At 45.2% G+C, this 23,850-nt stretch overlaps 1 protein-coding gene across 6 annotated transcripts in view; it reads left to right on the plus strand.

Moving 5' to 3' along the window:
• The window catches only part of FGF13 (fibroblast growth factor 13), a 206,884-nt gene that overhangs the window by 178,358 nt on the left and 4,676 nt on the right, over positions 1-23,850 (plus strand). For all 6 annotated transcript variants that reach the window (XM_085060763.1, XM_085060768.1, XM_085060767.1 and 3 more), the window contains one exon: positions 23,186-23,384. In XM_085060763.1, coding sequence (XP_084916889.1) covers positions 23,186-23,384 — 199 coding nt within the window. The remainder of the gene's footprint in view (positions 1-23,185; positions 23,385-23,850) is intronic.

The raw sequence follows: 23,850 nt of genomic DNA on the forward strand, positions 1-23,850 counted from the left end.
CACATGGGTACATGAGCTCTGTTTAAATTAGCATCAGAGTGTGTTTGCCTCTGGGAAATAACAGCTCCTTTCTCCCAGGTAAAAGGATGTACTTGAATTGCCTTGGCAGAGCCTTTGGATGAACTGCTCAGGAATGTGATCATCTCTGCCAGAAAGAAGCTGCATCATTTAAGCACTGGCGTTTTTATTTGAAAGCCAGCTTGTTAAAAAAGATGTGAAAATGGGCAAAAAGTGTGCTGCTTGCTAGCAAGGGTGTGCAAGCTTTTGCCATCTGACAGTCTGACTGGGCCTTGGACACTTTGGTTTTGATATTTGCTTCAAGGGGCCAAAAAAAGGCATCATGGAAAAATCCACTGATAAAAATAAGGCTGGAAACCAAGCAGAGAATTACTAAAGGGGAAAGTCAGAGAGAGAGAGAATGAATTAATAAAGAACAGACAAAGGGAAAGAAAGCAAGCAGAATAATATAAAATATGGTGTAGCAAGTATATTACAGATCAGACAGCCATCCATCACATCTGAGACTGGATTATTCTTAACTACTTACATGTGGGCAAAATATTAATTTAAATGTTTTTTCATATAGAAAATTAGGGAAAGAGGAGTGTTGGGAAAGAATGAATTAGTGGTGGGGAAAGTGTCTGTGCTGGAGGGTGAACCCTTTGACACACAGAGCTTTGCATGGGTGAGCCAGGCGAATGCAGACATTATTAATGAGCATTCACTTGGGCTATATTTTCTGTCCTCTTTCTTCATAATCTTAAAATGTGCAATAATTTCCCTCAGAGGAAATAAATTTTCTCCAAAACATATTTTCTTAATAGTTTTCTCCCACCAGAAAAACCCTTGCAAATTCTTTATCTGACTTTCCAGTAATGAATCCATTTGTTTAACTGAAAATTGTTCATTTTGAGTGAGAGTTCTCCTTTCCAATTTTGGGGTGTTTTGTGGGGAAATACACACCTTTCAGATATTTATCAACTCAAAGATGATTTGAAGGTACATGTTAAAATTGCCCTGAAATTTTTTGACACCAAGAAGAAAAGCATCAGCATGACTGAAAACGTTTGAGATTGTCAAATTGGTGTGAAATATGAGAGTAGAGGGTTAGCACAGAGGCTGTTTCTTCCAACCTAAATTAAGCACTCAGTCAAGCCTTCCCTTTGAACCAAGTCACACTTGATGGTAATGATCCATTTTTAACAGTTCTACCAAGGGCTAGTTCAGGACAGCTGAGGATTTGGGCTTTTGTGATGATTTTTGCCTCAACATGTGATAAAAAAGTTTCAAAACCTTCAGGAAAGTTGTTATTATTTTTTATCTGTTGGGGAGGAGCAACCCCAGAGCCAGGCCAGCTCGGGATGCCCCAGAGTGCCCAAGGTCAGCTTCTCCCTGGCTGGACCTTGCAGGGAGGGCAGGCACTGTGTCCCCAGGGCTCTGGGCAGCCAGCCTTGGGTCCCAGCGAGGGCAGAGGGATGGCAGGGGACAGGAGTGGGTCATTCCCAGGGCTTGTCTGTGTGCTGAACACACAGGTTGTCCCCAGAGTGTCAGAGCCACCTGGTGCTGCATCCCTGCTGGCAGCACAGCCATCCCCTCTGCATCCCCTCTGTGCTGCTGCCAGCCTGGGTGACATCTCCCTGCTCCTTGGCAGGACCCCAGAAATGATGTTCCAGCAGCCTGGAGAGCTAATGGTATTTTCAGAGCCCAGAGTGCTCCTGTCTGACCTTTGCTCTGACCTATTGAGCTGTACAAGTCTGGCCCTAAAAGCAAGGATGACAGAGATGTAGCTAGATTCAATATCAAGTTTTAAGTGCATTTGGTTCTGATTGTTTTTATGAGACTTCAAAATACTTTTCATCTCTGTGCTAGAATTACTTTTCCATATCAGCAGATGAGTTTACCTTTAGCTTTCTGTACCCAGAGCTAAATCTTTGTCACCATTGCCCAGGATGTGAGTTGTCCAAGCTCTGTCTTTATCTCCCTCTCAGGAAATGGTGTGGAACCTGCAGCATCTTATCAGAGACTTGATTTGGTGAAAGCAGCAGTTGCTTTGTGCCTTCTCAGAATTGGGGTCCAAGTGCTGGAGTTAAGTAAAACCATTGCATTAGCATTTCTCAGCTGATGTGAGTGCTCAGAGGTACTCAGCCCTCAGCACATTCCTGCATTTCTTCTCCTTGCACATGGTTAGGATTGGCAGGCTGGCACTGGTGGATGTTAAACCAGCTCAGCTAAAGGAGGTGGTAATTTAATAATGGTGATTTGCCTTTTTTAAATAAGGCAACCTTTTTTCTCTGTAAATTTCCCCTCACTCTTGTTTGTTGCTGTTGGAGTTCTGCTGTTTGTTCAGCCCATTGGCTCTGCAGGAATCACTCTGGAGCTGGATTGCCATCCCCACCCAAACCTTTACCTTTACCTGAGTTTCATGTTTCTCACAGCCACTCCCAAGAAAGAACAAAATGCATTTCTCTTGCAGGAGAAACGCAAGAGGAGGAGGTTGTTGCAATATGGAGGAAATGCAATAAGGAGGTTGTTGGTGCTTGAAGCAGAACAAGCAGCATCTCCATGGCTTGGTGGTTCCTGGAGCATTGACTCAGGTTTATCTGAGGTCTCACTTGCCATCACAACTGATTTTGACCCTAGATATTGCTTCCTGCCTATGGTTTGCAGCTAAGGGTAACTTTACCCCCATTTTCCAGGTGGAAGAAGGAAAAGCAGCTGAGGAAAGTCTTCTATCATGAGCAGCCAGCCTGGGGCTGATCAGGGCTGCCCACCCAGGGAATGCTGTGACGAGCTGTGGTGTCACACCAAGGGTGCAGTGAGCAGGGCCTGGGAAGGTTTTGCTGTAGAAAGAAGGGGAATTTTGTTTCTTTCAGCTGCAGCCTGCAAACAAGGGGATTTTAGGTCCCACTTCCAATGACCCTTGGGAAGGTGGGTGTTTGGAGGTCTGTGTCATGGAGCTGTTGCTGTCAGGCTCACGGGGAGCAGGAGAGCAGCACGTGGAATGAGAGCCAACTTCTCCCCCTTTCCCCAGTTTCACAGGAAGGATATTAAAGTGCTGCTGGCTGATTCATTGTGCTTGTTCTCAGAAAGCCACCTGGACGGTAGCACTTCTCCTCCAGTCTTATCTGAGCCATTCCACACAATAAATTACTGTCAGTCTGTGGTACATCTGTGCTTGGAGCTTTCAGACCTCTGAATATTGATAACACGGCTGATCCTGCACTGTAATAAATGATCAGTTAATGCAAGGCCAGAACAAAATCGTCTCTCCAAATCTCTGTTCTGACCAAATTATCCTAGTCCTAAGTACCCAGGGAGTACATTAAGCACTGAGTTTGGTACAGCCTTGTGCTGGACCTGGGAAGGCTGAATGCTCTGTGCAGGGCAGGTGGGCAGAGGGGAGTATCAGCCCTGATTTTCAGCCTGGGGAGGATGCACAGGAGAGAAGGCCAAGGTAAGGCTGCAGCTGATGGCTGGATGGAGCACAGTGAGGCATCCCAAGGGTGTTGGGTCTCCCCATGTTCTGCTTTTGCCCAGCAACCTTGGAAACAGTGTGGTCCACTTAGCACTAAGTCATTCTTTATTAAAAACAACATATGCTTATCGAGCACTTCCTTTTCTGTCTCACTGCTTTTGAATATGTTGTTGTGGTTACAGTAACCAGTCATGCACTTTTCTGAGCCATTAACTGGTAAAAGCATTTTCTTTTTCCATCAAGAAGTGATAAGGGCTAAGTTACGACCTCCTTGAAAGTGCTTTCCTGTGGGGAAGAGTCTCCTGCGGATCAGACAATACATTTGCTCTTTGAGGTCAGTCTCTTCATCAGTACCTCTGAGAATCTGTCCTTGTTTGCCCTGGTGATCCCCAGAAGTGCTCCAGTTCTGCTCGTTGAGCCTCTGGACACATCTTGCAGCCTTCTGGTGAGAGGTTGGGTGGGACTGGGAGAAGGCATGGCCAGGACAGAGCTCAGCTGGGAAACTGCTGTGTGGGTTAAAGTTTTGCTTTTTCCTACCAAGATGCATTTTTGCAAGGAAAAAGTTGATAAAGCCCTGGAGGTCTTCTTTACAATTGGGTTACAATAGTTACTGCAAATCTCCCACTTTACTATAAAAAGAACCACTCTGCTCTTAATTGGGAAATGTGCTCTAAGTGCATAAGGGGCAACATTTCAAACTTGCTGGGATCTGAAGAGCATCAGGAGAAATCATTAAATAAAACAGATGTTTTCCATCTGACAGTCAATGCAAGGCTAGTGGTCAGAGCCTTTAATGGAAGCTAATGAGACACTTAGCAGTGCATTTCCTGCTGCTGCTGGCTGCTGCTCACAGCCTCCCTGCCAGCCTGGGCATCCTGCAGCAGAGCTGGGAAGGTCACCAGGTCTGTGTGAAAGTGGCAGCAGCTCAGCCCAGTGCTGCTCACACAGCCTTCCCACACCCACCAGGAGGGTCTGCTCCCCCAGTGCAGTTCTTCTGACCTGCAAGAATGTTTGCTCCTCAAAGTCCTGGAAATATTTGGGTAGTTGGTGTTGTCCTCAGTGCGACAGAGCAGAGTCCCTTGTCTCAGAGAGAGGAAAGCTCTTCCTTCAGCAGTCAGCTTCCCATCTCCCCTCGTGCTCCTGCTGGGGTGGAAGGGCTGCTGGAGCAGAGTTGGGCTCTTCCCACACCAGAGGGATGCAGAAGGAGATGGCAAAGGCAGGAAGCAGCACTGGGAGCTGCCCCAGCGGGAGCTGCCTGACAAGAGCAGGGTTTTTTGGTTTTTTTGGGTTTTTTGGGTTGAGGGGTTCACTAGAACCAATCCTGGCAATACTGAGTCTAAAGATGAGTCAGGCAGAGGGACATGGAGATTCATCAGGTTCTCCACAGGTGCAGCTGCATGTAAAGTCAAAAGGCAATGAAATAAAAAGGCAATTTTGGTGCAGATTATTGGCAGAGATGCCTGTTCCGGAGTCCTTACAGCTTTGAGGGTCAGTAAAAATGCTGATACTCTGCCTTCCCAGTCATAAAAGTGATTTTTTTCCCTACAAAAGGCCAGGCAGTAAAGCAGATGGAATCAAGAAGTATTACAGCTCAGCGTTAGCCAGAAGGAACAGCTGAGACTAATCAGCTTTCATTTAAAAGTATAGCATTCCCACTAAGCTCTCGTTGCTGCTGGTTTGATATTCTTATTCCTAATAATCACTGCTATTATGAATTTGAATGGATGACAGCTCTAAGAAGATCTTTGGGGAACCAGGATCAGGGATGCTCTAGATGAGGTGCTGCAGAAAGACATCTGCAAGACAGGGCTGCTCATCCCTAAGGATAAACAAAGCCTGCAGGAAAATAGGGTTCAGGAGAGGAAGCTGGGAGATTAGATGGACAGATAGATAGATGATAGATAGATGTATCCAGAAGAAAAGCTAGAAGTTTTGATTTCTAGCATTGCTGAGGAAAGATTATGAAAATGCTGTTATTATGGTGAAAAAAAATTCCCCATTTCAAAATGACAATTTCAGTCTTTTTATTGTATAATAGCCTAAATGTAGCATTTTAAGAATATCAAGAGATGATTTCTATTATTTTGTATTGTGAAAAGATACAAGCCTTTGATGTTTTTCGTATTGATTTGAAATAAGGACAGGTTTTGTAGTCCTGGTGTTTCTCATTGCACTAAATTTGTTTTTATTGGCTGTAGGGATGCCTTATCATTTAACAGAGATGCTGCAAAAATAAGGGAATGAGTTCTGGGGAGTACCTGGGCTTCAGAGGAGCCTGCAGAGGAGCTGCAGGTCTCAGGACAGCTCAGGGCAGGAGAGGTGGAAAGCTCTGTGCTGAGCAGGTGCAGCACACTGGGTAGAGCAGAGCCTGCAAAAGGCTGTTCAGTGCTTTGGTGTGGAGTGGAGGACAAGAGATTGGGCAAATGTTTCCCCAGATATGTATTTGATGGTGTTTTCAATAACATCTTTGGTCAGCTGCCCTAGCTGGACTGATTTCTTGGGAAATAATAACATTGTGCTTTTGTTCCCAGCAGGCACTAGAGATAAAATGTGTCATTACATAACATTCATATGATTGAGAGATGATGATTTGCTCTAAAAATGGTAATTCAGGAGTTGGTGGCCATTGGAGGTCTATATGAAAGATTGTGAAGATACTAGAACTCGACATTGTCCTGCACACCCAAGTGCTTCACATTGTAAATTTAATTAAGATAATCTGCCTTATTTTAAAAGGAATTGATTGAATTCCTGAGATAGCTAGGAATATGTATTTTGTGCAGGTGCTCTGTTGATCCTTGTTCAGCCCATTACTGGTGACAGAGAGGAGCAGGAAATCTCAGGCTGTATGGAAGGTTGTGTTGGATACTTCACTGTCAGAGCCCATGGAAAGGTCCTGCCATGGGAGAAAATGCTTGAAGATCCAGAAAGGATCCTTTTTTATTTTTTTGAGCAGTCATATTCCCTTCAAAAGGACATTCTTCAAATCTGTTGTAAATTCTCGCTTTTAGTCAGAAGGCATAGAATTTTTCTGGCTTTCCCTGTTCTTATTCAAATCTAGAATAATGAAATATTTAACTGAGTTTGTAGGGAAGTTTGTGAAAGTGATCCCTGGAAAATCTGGAAAAAACAAGGTAGATCTCATCTCTTCTAGGAAGAAGCCAGTTAACAGTAAAAGAAATCAAACCACAAATAAAGGTTCTTTAGTTTTGAGAGGAGACCTTAAAAGAGCAGTGTCATTTGTCCCCAATCTTTCCTGTGCTGAAGAAGAGATGAAAAAGAAAAGTTTTCCTTTTGTTTTCCAGATATAATAATACAATAAAAATAGGTCATGCCATTTAGTCTGAAACAGGCCATGGTTTCAAAAAAATCAGTGCTTCTAATTTGTGTATTTCTTGTGGGTTTTATCACTCAACACCCACATTACCTAATTATATACACCTCAAATCAAAACTGAAGAATAGCTTGCTTATTAAAATCTGTCATTGCTGTTAGAAAACATGTCACTGCTACACATTTTTTTTCTGGCTTGCCTTGTCACCACCACTGCCACCTCAATACCCTGCTTGGTCCCTTTACCTGTTCTTGTGCTGTGTGGGTGGAGTGGGGAGAGGAGGGGAGAGGAGAGGAGAGAGGAGAGGAGAGGAGAGGAGAGGAGAGGAGAGGAGAGGAGAGGAGAGGAGAGGAGAGGAGAGGAGAGGAGAGGAGAGGAGAGGAGAGGAGAGGAGAGGAGAGAAGAGGAAGAGGAAGAGGAAGAGGAAGAGGAAGAGGCAAGCCCTGCCTGGCATCTCCTGATCTCTGCAGAGCATTTAGCAAACCCGAGCAGGGAGGACCTGCAGCGTGTGGCACTGAGATCTGCATCTGTGCAAGTTTTCTGATCTTCTTTCTTTTGAGGCATTAATTACCTGTTAGCTCACTTTTCAAAGGCATTTTCTGCTGCTATCTTTCATCTTTTCCCCTTGTTCTTACGCATACTCTTTCATACTTGTCACGGAGGAATATTGGAATGGAAAACTTTTATCTCTTCCAATATTGGATTTTGCTCCACGATGTTATTGCTGTGTCTGCAACAACCTAATTTCCTCCTCCCCTATATACACCTTTATTGCTGAGTTATTACCCAGGTAAATTTTCTGTCTTGTCACTCTGCCATTTGACATAAGGTGATTAATTTAATACCAGGGGTTATTTTTTAGAAGCTCCCTGGAAAGGCTGCCTGTTCAGCTGATGGACAAAGGTGCCTCCCACACGTCGTGCAGTGTAGCTTCATTATAACTGCATTTCACTCCTTGGCAGTTGTGCTGAACCTTGGATACAATTCCTCCAGTTGAGATATATTGCCCAAGAAGAAGAAACAGTGATGAAGAAGCGAAGAAGATATTCATTAAAGCTGAGCAAATACAGACAAAAAAATGCTAATATTCACTTGATTTAAAAAATAAATTAGCTTTAGCTGTTTTCTCATCCCCTTTGGCATTTATTTTCTAGAACTCTGCATCCCATCAGATTATACTAGTATAAATGTTCTCAGAAAGCTCATTTTTAGCTGGTATACTGAATTATTTGTATGACCCCCAGGGATCAGTTCCTTGTAATTACACAAATAAAGTACTTGACTTCCTTGTAGCTACACACTGTAACTGGTGCAGTGGGCAACTGGTGATGCACATTAACCATGTTTTACTGGTCTAGAGTGATCACCAGCAGCTCCTCCCACTGCTTTCCCTTCTAACCCACCATGGACTCATTTTGTCAAGGGGAGCAGAAGCTTTATGGTGCAGAGAGCCTAATTAATTTTTCAAACCCTGGTAGCACCTTGCTGCTGGTGTAGCCCAGTTCTCTTTTGATGCCAGCCCAGTGCTGGTGCCAGCAGTTTGCCACTGCCAAGAGCTTAGTTCATGCAGCCAGCCTGAGGCTGGAGAACCTTTATCAGGTGAAAATACCCTACAGGTTTCACTGCCTCTTGGCCTTTAATGTTGCCCAGTGCAGGTTGAGGTCACCAAGGTGGTGTTACAGGAAGCTCTCCCTCCAGCAAGCAGTGATAAAGTTGCAGAAGAGTCAGGCTGAAGATGTCCTAGAATCATCATGGAATCACAGAATGGCTTAGGTTGGAAGAGACCTTAAAGATGATCTTATCCCCCCCTGCCCTGGGCAGGGACACCTTCCAGTGTCCCAGAGTGCTCCAAGCCCACCCAGCCTGGCCTGGAGCACCTCCAGGGATGGGATATTGCCCTGCTCTCTGAGAACCCAGAGGAGAATCTGTGGTGGAGGTGCACAGGAGCATGATGTGAGTTAAATACTCATAAATACAGCAGCTACAAGAGTGTCCTCCTTGCTGGGATGAGTTCTGCTCTCCCTCAAGCAGGGCTGGGATATCAGCAGCTGCTCCTGAGCCTTTGGACTTCGGAAAAGGCAGATGTGGCCATGATCCTTGTGGGAACTTGGGACTGGAGACTCCTCTGCTAGTCCTAGCTAAATGCTGCTGCATCTTCTGAGTGAAAAGTTCTACAGAAGAAGACAAAAGGCAGGGTTAACAATGCAGCAGGAGATGGTAAGCAGACTACAAGCACTGTAGTGGCATTTTATGGGCTCAAAAACCAATAAATCAAGAGACTCCAAACACCTTGCCCTCAGTGTGCAGGAGAGCTTGGTGGAGTCAGTGGAGGCAGAAAATGTCTGTACTAAAAACAGCAGTGGTGCAAGAAGGGTTCTGGGGTTTTAATCCATGCTGGGCAATAAATTCCTTGTTAGCCTTGGGCAAAATGTGTAAGAACTGGGTTTTCATTTCCTTCTTTGTGCAAATGCTCATGTGGGAATATCCTCTGAGCACTGGGAGGTGCTGCTGGCAGACAAGTTCTGTTTCTGAGCCCAAGGAGCAAACACAGGGAGCCAAGCGTCGTGATAAACCAGGAAAATGCATTCCTAAAGCACCACAGCACTTCCAGGGGTTTGCTCAGAGTGCTGAAGTTGCTACTGAATCTAAAATGCACTTCAACTCTAAGAATTTATTGGTTTAAAAATTTTGGAACATTACATCATTGCTGCCTGTCTCTGCCCTGCTCTGCTCCCCTTGTTTCCTGCTGCCTCTGATGGAGATTTTTCATCTTTATCATATTTGTACTTTGATCTGGAGTTTCTTAGGGCAAGGAGGTCCTTCTTGCATACCTGGGATTTGCCAAGCATACCCAGAAAACCAGGAGTAAATGAACAACAATATTGTAAAGCTCTGTGATGAAGAAAGGCTAATTTATTTGTATGCTGTGGTAGAAGGTATCCCACTAACAGATTAAGATTTATGAAGGGATCATAAAATCAACTTAATTTAAATACTTTTTTTTTTAAGCAGTGGGAATGGAAACTGGGGGCTTTAAATCTGTTGTGCTTTGCATCTCTGTGCACCTGGATTGTAAAAGTAGGTTATTAGTATCACTGATCCATAGACATGTTTTAGAGGTATCATATTAAAACCCCAATGATGAGCTAGTCTATACATCATTCAATTCTTAGGTCATAACCCTTTTTTTATATAATTCCCATGAATTATTTAAAAATATATAAATAATTTTCCTGTCTGCAGAAGTAATTCAGCCCTTTGCATTCTTGGCTGGTATCACACTGACTGCAGCTGCTGGGAGCAGGAAAGGTGAATCTCTTAAAAGACTATTTTTTTCTATGCACACTTCAACTATGTAAATGTGATTACACTCAGATATTATTTAGTAGTCCTCGTTTTCACAATGGAGTGCAAACATTCATTACTTCTAACAGTTGTAATCACTGTTGTCTTACAAAGTAGGAAATTGCATAGAGTGCTTTGCTCATTTGAGTGTGTTCAGCTTCCCAGTGTCCCCCTGAGGAATGAGTCTGTCATGCAGAGATTTGTCCCAGGCCACTCTGGCAAGTGTCAGCCTTGAATTTGGCAGCTGCAGTGTCCTGACCCCGAATGGTGCTGGCTGATTTGAAAGGTCACACCAGGCTGTGTCCCCAGCAGAAGATGACATCCAGAGCAGCCCTTGGCACAGCTCTTCTGTCTTTTTCAATGACAATAAGGGTTTGGTGACAGCAGTCCATGAAAGATGGGCTCTGCTGTACAGACAGGGCATCTTGTTTTCTGGGTGGTTCCCTCTGTCTCGACAGCTCCTTGCAGGCTGGGTGTTGGGTAGGCAGCTGGTTGGCTCAAGCTAGACTTTCATAATTCATTTGGGAGTTTGGCAAGCCTGTTCTCAAAAGTGATGCTGTGGGCTGGCAACTCCTGTCTTCTCTCATCTGAGAAACTGGAGGGAGAGTTGTGATCCGTGCTGGGCTGAGGCATGTGAGGAGCAGAGCCACCTTGGTGCCATGGCTGTGCTGCTCCCCAGGGGACACTCGGGGTGCAGGCAGGTGAGGGAGCTGCTCTGGTACTCCTCGAGATGGTTTTCTGTGCCCAAAACAATGCTGTAGGAGAGCCAGGGAAGACAGGAGTCAGTGCAGTGTCACTCTGCTGGAACAGCCAGCAGGACTGGAGCAGGGTGGGGACAGCCTGAAGGACAGGAGATGTGTGGGGACAGCCTGAAGGACAGGAGATGTGTGGGGGTGGGGGGGGGTGGGGGTGGGGGGTGTGTGGGGGTGGGGGAGATGTGTGCCTGAGGAGCAGCAGAGCTCCTGCTGGGTGCAGGGAGGCAGCAGTTCATCCACCCTGGCTGTGTCTGAGGGGTTGCAGGCTGCCTTGGCACATTCCCTGCAGCAGGAACAGCCTCTGCATGCAAAGCTGACAGCCCAGTGGCCACAGGAGAGCAAAGCTGTAGCCCTGGGTGACTGGAATAACTCAGGTGAGCTCCCTGGCCCTGTGATGTCACCTTGGGTACCTGAGAACTCCTCACACTGCCCTGGAGGACCTTCTGCAAAAGCTGCTGGTGTTCTGCTCCTGCAAATGGCTATTTAATAGATGGGAATTCCTGCCAGCATTGTCTGAAAGGTTTTCTAGTCCAAGCCTAAATAAATTTCCATGTGAGCCCCATTGCCAGTCTGGATTGCTCAGACCTGCAGAGCTTTGGTTTGAGTTGTGTGAAACACCTGCAGCAGCCCAGGGAGAAACACCTATCAGTAAGTTGGCTTCATTTCCCATTACCAGATGCTATTTTAATTTACTCTGTACTTTCTCAGAATTTAAGATTTTAAATCTATCAGGTTTCTTTCTCTGGCTGAGGTTTGTGGGGAAGTTTCAGCTCTGTTCACTGCTATTATTAACAGTAATTACACTCAGAAAACACTTTCTTTTGTTCATTAAGTCAGAGCCTTGGTATGGGACTTTCTTGAGTCTCCAAAATATCTGAGACAAGAAATTTTCATTTGCTGTGAGTTCAGTATGTACTTTTGCCCTTGCTATGGGGAAAAAAAGTAGAGTTTGACTTTGGCATGAGCTTGTGTAAATCTCTCTTAGCAGATATCCAATAAAAACATATTAGGATTTGGCAGATAAGTTTTCCCCAAAATGAGTTGGGTTTTAGCAATAGAGCTAGGCAGATTTTTTTTTTATTTCCCTGAGACCCTTGGGGAAAAGCCAAGAGAATGGCAGCAGTGGGGCAGAAGGCAGGAATCAGAGCAGCAGTGGGGAGTGCAAGCAGAAGGTGAGAGAGGCTGGTGGGGGAGAACATTTTCACCTCACCAGTGTGCTCCTCCCTTCCCATGCTGGGCTTCCTCAGCTGAAATGGGATTTTTTTGGACAGAAAGCAGCTGACTAAATACATTTTTAGTGCTTTCTATTACTTTTCCCAGCTGAGAAGCAGCATCCCAGGTCACAGAGTGCTGCTGTGGCTGCAAACAGCAGCAGGGATGGGAGGCAGAGGAGTTCCCCTGCAATGCCTGAGGGTTTTATGGATCACCTGTGCTGCTGACTCCAGCACAGGAATCTTTCTTCTGCTGCTCATTCCATAGCAGAAAACACCCATTTCCTGAGTGGAATCCTCCCTGTGTTCCTGTTGCAAACCAGAGCTGTAGAAATCCCCAAAGAGGACCCAGTGAGGCGAGGCTGGAGGGAGGGGATGGCATCTGACTGTGGCAATTGTGTGTTTTACCTCTGTTCCCAGTGTGAATATTTTGGTTGTCTGGTTAAGCTCTCAGAGAATGCAAATTTGTCAGCGGCAGCTGTAGGAGCTTGATGGAGGAAGAACAAAGTAGGAATTTATAATGTGCATATAATTGTAAAGAGAAGGATTTTTTTAGTGAGAGATCAGCAGTAGTGCAGAGTAATAATCATCTTAAAGGGTGACTCTCTAGAATTAGTTGTTATTTTGTTTGAGTCCTTTGAAATCGTTTCCATACTATATAATTATCTTAAATTTTAAGTGCTTCCTACAGTGATAATGTGTGCATTTTTGCATTCTTATGTAAATGCTTCAGCGGTTCCCAGTGTCGAATTGGAAATGTCATTCAAAAACAGGTAATGGCTTTGCAAAATCTAGGGGAAGAAATTAATCTTTTCCTTCCTCATCATTTTCCAGTTTGCATTCTGGGCTTGCCTGGCTGTGTTTGCAGCTCTGACAGAAGCTGCTTTTCAATCACAAACATCCAGTGGTGGGAGACACTGAAGTGAAGAGCTGAGTCTCTCACCAGCTGGAGCTTGAAAAGACAAGAGACCAGCAGACAAACTGCTATAACCCACAGAAAGAATATAATTAGTTTGTAGACCCAATTAATCCTAGGCAAAGCCACTTAGGAATAATTTTCAAAACATTCCACTGTAATGAAAGTCCGGGAATCCCTGCTAAGATGCTAATTTTGCAGTGGTGTTGCTGTGAACATCATCAGACTCCCAGTGCCAAGGCTGGTCTGGGGCAGACCTTCCCTGGCTGAGACAAGGGCAGAACTGAAATCCTCTTTGTACAGCACTTGGTATCAAAGCTCACTTAAGCACTCTCATGAGGTGACAGAGTTACCTGGAAAGGATCGATTGCTTCTCTCAATCCACAAGTTTTGCTTTCTCTTTCCCCCACGATTCTCCTCCCCATCCCACTGCCGAGGGGGAAGTGAGCAAGTGGCTGTGTGGTGTTTGCTGCTGGTTTAAAGCACTTCACTCCCCTCAGCTCTGCCCCCGTGGCTGCAGGAAAACTGCATTTCTGAACTTGCCAGCTCATCTGCTTTGTGCAGACATCAGTGGGCAGGTGATAGGATTCATCAGCAAATCCCTCAATCCTTGCTGTGCCCTGCCTTCTCTCCCCAGCCTGTTTGGCTGCTTGTTAGGTTACACCAACAACAGGTTCCCTGGACAGTGAAATGGAAGATCAGCCAGTGGGGAAATTGAAAGATGATCACCTTTTCTGATGGAAGCCTCACCTTTATACTTTGAGCTGCAGAAAGGTTTTGCTCTGCTCTCTCCCTGGCTGCAGACAGGAATTATTTGCTGACTTGGAAACAGATAACCAGAATTCAGAAGCAGAGTTGATCCAAGGCACTTTAGATACCTCAAGAAAAAACAACAGCAATAGTTCTCAAACTAAACCTTGGACTTGGCTTTCAGATTCCTCCTTGTAACACAACGCTGGGCATATGTTAATCTCGTGCCAGAACTTTGTTTTAACTGTGCTTGAAAGGACTTTCTGAGGCAGAGATACACGGTTTAGTTCTAAAATCAAAGTGTGTACATCTTTTTGTATGATTCAGGGACAAAGACTTCACTTAAATCTTCCTAAATCCTTGCAGGGAGCTCCCTGTCTGTTTAACAGGTAACACTGTCAGAGAAATTGGGATGGACATGGAAAGAGTTCTTTGACTCAAATTCTCAGGGAGGCTGGAAGACTTGCTGGTGCAGATGTCTAAGCCAGGTGGTGGTAAAAGCTATGTTTGAATTTAGTGTTTTTCTAAATTTTTCCCTGTGATAGAACACAGAGCAGCTCTCCTGTTGAAATGTTACAATACAGAAATCTGCAGTGTTTGATTCATGGAGCAAGTGCCTCACAGCATTCCCAGAAATCTGTGATTGCAGTCCAGGCTATCTTAGGTTAGGGTTTTAAATTGCACCTCCCAGAGACATTTGGGTGTCTTCCAAGTTTAAATTAGGTTTGCAAGTGTTTTCCCAGGGACCTGTTTCTCCTCTGCTGCTCAGACAACAGCAGCATGGTGTCTCCCAAAAGTCTGGCTCCAGAGTAATCTTTTACACAGACCAGGGGCAGCAGGGAGTCATAAACCAGCCAAATGACAGACCTTTGCAAAGTCTCTATCACTGTGTGAGAAAGAAAACAGAGCTTTATAAGCTTATCTGTGAGCTCAGGCTGTCCCCTGCAAGGACAGGAGTTTCTATTTCTTAGCTTCATTAGCTTGCTGGAGGCTTGTTGAGAGGAGATATAATATTCAGCCCAGTCTCTAGACATTAATGGCACAGTCACTTCATGGAGTGAGGTATTGGAAATGTTTGCTGCTTTCTGCATTATTTGGCTTGCTGGAGAACAATTAAACTGCCTGTTTAGAAGTAGCAGCTATAAAACCCAAAGAAACTGTATTTAGAGGCAGCTTTGTGGGACTGTCTGATGTTTCAGGGTCTTCATGTGCAAAGTGCTGGAAAACTTTCCCAGACTTTACATGTTACTTACAAGACATGCATATATGCCATGTACAGAGAGACATTTAGCCTGTTCTCTGCAGGTGTCCCTTCTTGTGGTCTCTTTACCTGCTGCAGCAAATGAGTTCTACCAGTCAGCCTCAGCTCTCCAGTGAAGGTCTCTCTTGTACCTCATCTCCCTTGTATAATCCTTTATTATCTTGTTATTAAAAGTTCTGGCCATCTGCAATCTCTCAAATCCCACAATTAGCCTACCATCTAATAAAAACATCCCTCTGAGATCCTCTCAGCAGCATATGGTCAGTAGCATCATTTCGGGAGCTCTGAGGGTGGAGAAATTCCAAAGAGCATCACTGCTCTATATCAAGAAGCAGGTTTGGCTGCCAGTAATGCCCTGGCACTGTCAGACTACTGACGTTTGAAAAATATCCACTCATGGCATTCATGAATAAATAGATTTCAATAAATCAAGCTGAAATGGTCTCATTATCATTTGGTCAGACAGAAGTGCTGCTTTGGTCAGGGTGGAGCTAACCAGTTCCTTGAACCTGTGACATTCACATTAATATTATTATTATTATTATTATTATTATTAAGCTCAGTCTTTTATATTTACACTTTGTAGTGAGCAAGTGAGCTGAATTAAGAGTGACAAATATCAAATAGCCTAGATTTCTTAAAGCAGGATTTCTCTGTGTCTTGCAGGCTGCCTGAATGTTAGGAGCTAACCAAAATGCAGTAAAGGCATGGGCAATGTTTGCCTTGGTTATAACACATTTTGGATCAGGTTCTGAAGGAGTCACTGCCTTTGTTTGGTGTCATGTCCAGCTTGAGTTCCCCAACACTGACATTACCCACATTAACAATTTTGCTTGCAATGCAATGCTTCCAGAATAAAAACCTAATTAATAGGCCTGTTCATTTGGCATTATTGTTTAGTATATAATGCCAGCCCAGAAACTCTGCTGCATTTAGTACTTTACAAAGCTTTACAGGGAGTTCCCAAGATCTTTGGCAGTATTGCTGCAGGGGAGCCTCTCTGGCAGCAGTTGCAGTGCCAGGGCTGGGTGGGCAGGGAGCACAGCTGGCTGGGCACAGCTGGAAACACCTGGGCAGAGCAGAGCAGAGCCTTTGCCCAGAGCCCTGACTGAGCACCAAGCAATCTGCTCATCCAGAGCACCAGAAATCTGCATCCAGCTGAATAAAGCACCCAGGCCAAACTGCAGGCTGGCCTCTCGTGTGGAATAGACTCCAAGCTGACAGCAAAGCAAGGATCTGTTTGATGTAGTGTGGCATTATTCCCTCTCCTGCAGCTCCTGCTGTTATTTATCTCCTGCTTGCAGCTCTCGCAGTCACTGAGCAGAGGCAATTTCTCCGTGCAGAAAAAGAGCTCCTTCAGCAGCATCTGAGCCCTTGCTCTGGTGCAAACCCCATCTTTGTTCTTCAGTGTCAGCACAGCGGCTGGTGGAGGTTTGGGGAGCTCCAAGCTGAGCAGAGGCTGCGCTGGGGAGAGCTGGAGAGAGCTGGGGAGAGCTGCCTGCCCAGCCTGCAGGTGAAGAGCTCTGTCTCCATGAGTTTCCCATGGGAAACACAGGATGGCACCTCACCAGAGCAGCAGAGAACAAGGGCATCGCTGCCACATCCATTTACCCACCTGCCCTCGCAGCACTTGCAGACAGGCTCTCCTCAGCCCCTTGCAGGTTACCACAGAAACAGCATTCCCTGCTAGCACTAGTCCTACAGGAGGGAGGGTAGCACTTGTTCTGACTCTTGTTCATTCAACTGCTCTTCCCCAAAAGAAAAAAAACTTTGTGTGCTTTCTTGATTTTCCTTAGAATTTTAGGAGCATCCACTGCAAAAAGGGTCATGTCCCTACTTGTAATTAGACAGACAGATTTAGAGCTTGCTGCAAACACTGATCAGATTATTGTTTTCCAGCCCTTTGAGATAAATCTGCATGAATTCATGGGTGTCAGTCCAGAGGAGATCTCTTCCATGTCCTTAGCCCAGGGCTGATGTCCTGTATTTGGGATACAGCAGTAAATCCCACACTCCTCCAATTAGCCCTGCTGCCTGCACAGAGCCTGACAGGGGATCTCCCCAGGGCTGAAGGCTGGACACAGCAGTGCCAGGGCATTGTCAGGTGATGGGATGCTCCAGCAGTGCTGCCCATGCTCTGCACATCCCCTAAGGTCACCTCCTGCCCTCCCAGCCATTTGGGGGTGGCACAGCCAGGGCACTTCCTGTGCCACTGCAAAGGCTGTGCTGCTCTTCTTGCCCCTTGTTCCAGGGCTGTTTAAACAAATACTGGCCAAGCCAAACTGTCCAGGAGCAAATGAACCCCCAGCTGCTGCCCTGCACTGCCCTTAGGTTCCTTTTAAAAAGCAATATGTGGCACATAAGCTGAGGACATTCTGCTCAACAGCTGCATCGGAGAGATTTGACAATCCCAGGCTGTGATGTCGATTGTAACTGCTAGAAATCTGATTGCAGTGTCTGGCAGGTTATCTATGTAATAATGGGTTTGTTATAAAATAGGTTGCTTAGCATCTTTGGGGCTCTCTGCTCTAGTTCTGGGGAAGAAAGCTGTTCAATCAGCCTTTTGCTTCCTTCTCCCTTCCTTTAATATTTAAGCTTGGGTACACTGAGTAATCAGAGGGTCAGAAATACCATAAAATTGGACCATATTTATAGAAGACACAGCTTAAAAGATAGAAAACTTTTGTGTGAATGCACAATAGTGAGGTTGATCAACAAAGACCATTTTATTTTATCATAAGACAGGTGACTGAAAATATCTTACCTCCATTATGCAACTCAGTGGTGCAGCCTCTTCTTAAATGTTGTGTTTCCGTTCAGAAAATGATAGAGGGGAAAAAATGAAAGAATTCAGTGAAGGGTAATGAAAATGATTAAAGGCACTAAGAAACTTTCATATGAGAATAGATTTAAGAAGATTAGGCCAGCTTAGTTAAGACAAGAGACGAATAAGCAGAGGCACGATGGAGAGATGTGGGGTAATGAATGGCACAGAAAAGGCACACTGAGTACTTTTATGTCCTCTTTTCCAAAATTAAAAGCTGAGAGACGAAAGCTGGGGGAAAAAATACCAGACAAGAAATGTGCTTATGATAAAAAACAACAACAGACATATTTTAAATGTGTTTTCCGCAGTGCTGGGTTCACCTGTGGAAGCTGCTGTCGCAGGGAACACAGATAATGAGCTTAGGGAAATTATGAAAAGGATTGGCTGCTCTGGGGAAAACTGTGAGCCTACTGAGAGAAAAAGGGAGTTCTCTTGTAGCTTTCAATGGGAGCAGAATTCACCAGCTGGCACAATCCCAAGGCTGCTGAGATGATCCTCCAGCTCCAGTGGCTCTGGGGATTTGCTGCACACAGCTCCCTGTGCAGTGAGGGCTGCAGCTCCTGTGAGCTGGGAGGTGACTGCACTTCTCTGCAGGTGAGCAGGATCCCTCCCAGCGGGTCTCAGGGAGCACATCTTTCCCACAGCCCTGGTGCAGGAGGCAGGCAGGCGTTGGGCAGCCCAGCTCAGGGCAGCTACTGCAAAGTCTCTGAGAACTCCCCTGGAAGAGGTGCAGCCAGAATGATGCTCCTCACTGAGCTGATCCAACATCTGTCCCCAGACAGCTTTTTGGAGAACTTGTCCGTGGCTGTGGCTGGCAGCTGCTGTGTTCAGTCACAGCTGCCTGGGCAGACAGTCCCACCAGAGCTGTACAAACTCACAGGTTGGGAGTTGCTCCCACTGACATCACCAGGATTCCTCAAAATAAGTAGACTTAAGCAAAATGGAAAGCACTGTGGGATTGGAATTATCTGTGGGGACTGTGATATATCTGAGGCAAAATATATTGCTTTAAGATAATTGTCATTTTCCATTGCTGTAGTGAATGGCTTTTGGTGGCTTCAGGAAATACTAGTTTCTTCAGTCTTCTCACCCTGGTGATCTAAAAGCTGTTATTTCTGATAACATTAGAGGTGAAGTATTCCCATCCTGTGCTGTTGATAGCACTGCCCATTGCAGGGTGATGATCCACAGGATGCACCCTGGAACTTCACATGCCAAGATGGAGAAAATCAATCTCTGTTAATAAAAAAAGGCAGGCTCACTGGCGCAGAAAATCACTACTCTGGAGCCTTAACGAGGCTCCTTCAAAAATTCATGATTATAAAATGGAATCCTGGGCTACATTATAGTCCTGAAAGAAATTGGGATATGGAGGGAAAAAAATCCAATTTTCATTAAGTGGAGAAAATAAAGGATAAATCCCATACACAGACGTAGTCATTGATCACAAGGAATATAATTACATGCTCAATATATAAGAATATTTGCCAAGTTTCCCAAGTACACAATACTTTTTCTGAATATTTTTCAAAGCTAATTTTTCTTTTCTTGCTGTTTACTCATGCCTTTGGCTCCAAGTCCATCGGTACCAAACCTATGATTGTTCTAATGCTGTAGGGTAGCTGCAGAGTTTTCAACCTGTGGTGAGACAAAGGCATTGAGCAAACCAGTCCTGACCTCCTGACTTGAAGAATTTGGTGATGGCCCTGCTGATGGCATCCACAATGCAAATTCAGAGTGCAATAAAGAGCAGAGAGCAAACATCTCCATGCTCCTCCTGTGCTCTGTGCATCACAGTGCAGCGAGAGGCTGCTGGGATGGGATGGGATGTGATAAATCCCTTCCTTCCAAGCAGCTTTCCATTTGCTGGTCACGAGGAGTCTGAATTCCTGCATCACAGTCATTTGGAGCTCAGAACAATTAATATGCAGTCCTGCAGTGTAGGTGGGTGTGATGGCTGATAATTTGGATGGGTTTTGGCTTCAGATGTGTCTTCTGCACAAATAGAGCAGGAAGAATTCCAGCTTCGCTTTTATGGTATTTTAGCTCTCAGGCTTGGCCTTCCTGTAATGCAGCCTGAATTATTTTAGATATAATCTAGTCAGCTGCCTGGAAATAAAGCTACTCTAAGTGTATGCCACAAGGCGTTTTTACCATATTATCATACACCAAATTATTCTTTTTTAATTATTTCTCACATATTCAATGCAGCTACAGATTTGCTCCTGAAGGAACCTTTCAGTAGTTCAGCTGCTCAGCTCAAAACCAAGGAACCCCATGACAGTTCATCTTGCTGCTTACTTGAGCGTGGCTGAGTCATGACTACAGTGAATGCAGCACTTTCTTTTAACTTTTATTTATTCATTCATTCATTTAATGGTAAGGGTGTGTGTGAGGGGCTTGAGTGACTGCAGTTTACTGTCATGGAGGTGCCATCAGCAGTGAGTTCTCAGGTAAGCAGAGATTCATATGCTGTTTCACACAAATAATTCATTTTCATCTGGTTTGTGTAATAATGTATTCGTAACCCTGGACTTTCCAAAACTTACTTGCATTATTTTCATTGCCAAGATGGACAGAAAGGACAGCTGAGAGACATGAAAAAACTGGCCTTAGAATTCAAGACTCGTATTTATAAATTTTCCATGGGATTGACTATGTGAGCTGGAAAACATCAGTGTTAATTGGGGCACTCAGCCCTCTCCTGATTTTAGCATGCTCTTCCTCAGTATATTAATAGAGGATTTGCCAGCAGAGATAACATAATGGCCAATTTGCAGTTGCTGCTCTGCACTGTATTTTGGATTGATGTGCTCATACAAGTGCTGTCCGTACTCAGTTGGGTTGGCACGTGGACTTGCCAGGCTCAGAAAAGTACATTTTAATTGGAATGCCCCATGCTGCCACTCCTTATTCAGAGCTTCCCGCTGCAGTTCTCCTCCCTGGCTCTTTCTGTAACGAGTAGGAAAGACACACATTGGATTAAACTACAGCAAGGGATGGGTGAACAAACTCCTGCTGAAGGTGAGCAGCAGCTGCTTGGTATGCAGGAGCAGAGCACTGAGCTCCTGCAAACAGCTCGTGTGGAGCTGTTATTTGGAATGGCAAGGAGGATGGCATTGCACTGCACACCTTCCTGGAGCTGCAGCTGCAGCTGGGAGTTGGCAGGTGTCAGTCAGGAGAAAAGAGCCATGAATCTCTGCCAGCCCAGTCAGGGAACGAGCTGTTCTGCTTTAGAGCCCCAAAACCTGGGAGGGAATTTGTCTGATAACCAGAGGTGTTCCAGAGAGGTGTGTTTGTTTCTGGGTGCTGTTTGTGGTGAGAATCCACCCCTTGCAGCCCCTCAGCCTCTCACTGCCCCAGGAGGGGATTTTCCCAGTGATGCTCCTGGGGTGGCTGCCAGGCTGGGCTGAGCCTGCATGGGCTCAGCTAAAGCCTCAGAGCACAGCTCTGCCAGGGCCAAGGGAAAACCAGCAGTGGAGAAGAGATTTGTGTCTTTCCTTCTGCCTCCCCACTGTGTCTGTCCCTGTGTTTCAGGGCACTCTAGGCTGCTGCTCAGTCCGAGGTTAAGTTGCTTCCCCAGAGAGCCAGAGCAAATGTTGTGGTTCTGTTTGCAGCCTGACCCTTTGCTGCTGTGTACAAGCAGGCCTTTTGTACCCAAAACAGCTCCAAATTACTGCACATAAACCATAATCTTCCAGTGGGAGCACTGCAGTTTTCCATTTTGCTGCTAATTGGATGATACCCTTGCAATAGTCTTTGTTACTATGGCTGGTGCTGGGCAGGGAACTGTGAGGAAAGGCTTTTATGCAGAAATCTTACAAAAATGCAGTGACTGTCCCCATTTGACAGCAATTGAAACCAATTGTCAATTAACTAAATAACAACCAATTAGCTTGAAGGAAAAAAAGAAGAAAATTGCTTGCTTCACATTCTTTGTTGAAGCAAATGCCAGTCAGAGAATAGGAGCTTTTTTTTTCTTTCTCTTATGAAGACAAAGTGGGAAAAGATGTGCAGAAAATGCAGAGTTGGTGGGTTTCTTTTTTTTCCTAATACCATCTTTTTCTCACATAAGAATATTTTAGAAACTAGATAAGAATATCTTAAGCTCCTGAGACATTTAATTTCCTGTGATATTTTAAAATCAAAATTACAATCATTATGCGAGCAAAGTTTTCCTCCTTTCTTGCATGCCTCTGTAGGGTAGTGTGAGCTCGAGGGCAGCTCTGCCTTCACAAGGGAAGCCCAGCAAGCAGCTGGTGCCATGAGCTGCTGCTCTGTGGTGCCAGGAGAGGCACGAGTGTGATGTTAACGTTTGCATCGCCAGACCAAACCCTGCCTCTTCCATATTTTATGGCCTTTCAGAGTCCATAGGTGAGATGTTGTCAGAACTTGTACTGTTCAAAGCCCAAAGGACCCAGGGGCTGTAGGAAGCAGCTGAGTGGTGCTGTCAGCACTGGTGTTTGGGTCTGAGATCTCTCCAAGCCCCACGTTTCATGTCTGTATGTGTGTTTGAATCTGGGCAGTAGAGCAATGACACTGATTCAGGAGCATGGCTGGGAAAGCAGCCCACAGCCCTGGCAGGAGGCAGAAGGCTCTGTCCTGGCTTACTGCCCTTTATTTTCACTGGTAGCTCAATGCCATCTCCCCAAAAGACACAGTGAATTCAACAGGAGGTCTCAGGGGTTCCTCCATCCCAGGGCTTCCAGCTGTGGTTGGGTTTGGAGCACAGCTCCAGGTTGATGTCTGCAGGGTTTCTGACAGCTCAGCTTTCAGGGTGACACAGCAGGCAGAGGAGCACAGATCAGCCCAGACAGGCAGCTGCTACAAAAGAGCTAACAATATTGCTGGGTTAGTAAGAGACACCCATTTACTCATGGCACAGTGGTTGTGCATTTCTATTGCACTTTCCTCATAACCAGTCAAGGCCAGCAGTTAATGCACAAAGGCACTCCTTGGCCTCCTTCCCCCTGCAGGGCTGCACCACAGCTGCTCCCACGGGGCTCCCACAGCTCTTTTCTGCCTAATATCCATTAGTTGCATCAATCAATAAATCTTCACTTGAACTTTTTACTCATCGTTCGAAAAGATCTTATTACATTCTACTTAGAGCTGCTCACAGCATCATTTCACAGGTTTCAAATTGTGTTACTCTTTTGTTAATACTTTTAGGACCCATGTTTCATAATTGGACAGCTGAGGATGAGAGAAATGACTTTTAACTGTTCAGAAAGCAATGGATATTGGATGTTTTTTCAATAAGTGATGTGAGACTCAGCCCTGCACGTATTGATCTGTTGCTTTCTTGCAGGAACATTTTACACCTGAATGCAAGTTCAAAGAATCAGTATTTGAAAACTACTATGTGACATATTCTTCAATGATCTACAGACAGCAACAGTCTGGCCGGGGTTGGTATTTGGGTCTTAACAAAGAAGGAGAAATAATGAAAGGAAACCACGTGAAGAAAAATAAACCTGCAGCACACTTTCTTCCAAAACCCTTAAAAGGTAATTGCTTGGGTTTGCTCCACTTATCTGAACTGATCCTGTCTTGTGTCAGAGGTGTTTAATTCCTGTGCATACACACCTGATGGGTCCAGCTGCCTGTGTGACAGGAGTATAATGTTCTGTGACATGCTGTTGGTCTAAGCAGAGCTCAAACAGGTTAAATCACAGTGCTACTTCTCTGTTGGTGAGGTGATGCTGATTTTTGTCAGCTTAGGTCTCCCCTGCAAGGCTTTGTAAGCGCAGTGGGTAGGAGGCTGGTTTAACTGGGAGAGGGAGGGAGGAGCCGTGGTTTTCCCCTTCTGTAAAATGTCATTTCACTGAAGAGGATCTCAGAGGTTCCCAGGGAGTGTTTGAAATGGAAGAGCTCTCCTCACCATGGTTCTTTAATTCTCTCCTTACGTTGCATATTTCTGGATGGAAAATCCCAATGTTTCACAGCCAGACCTGTGCTGATTTCTCTCTCTTG

Source organism: Lichenostomus cassidix, chromosome 4A (assembly GCF_008360975.1).
Source record: "Lichenostomus cassidix isolate B80296 chromosome 4A, HeHo_3.0, whole genome shotgun sequence".
Lineage (NCBI taxonomy): Eukaryota > Metazoa > Chordata > Aves > Passeriformes > Meliphagidae > Lichenostomus > Lichenostomus cassidix.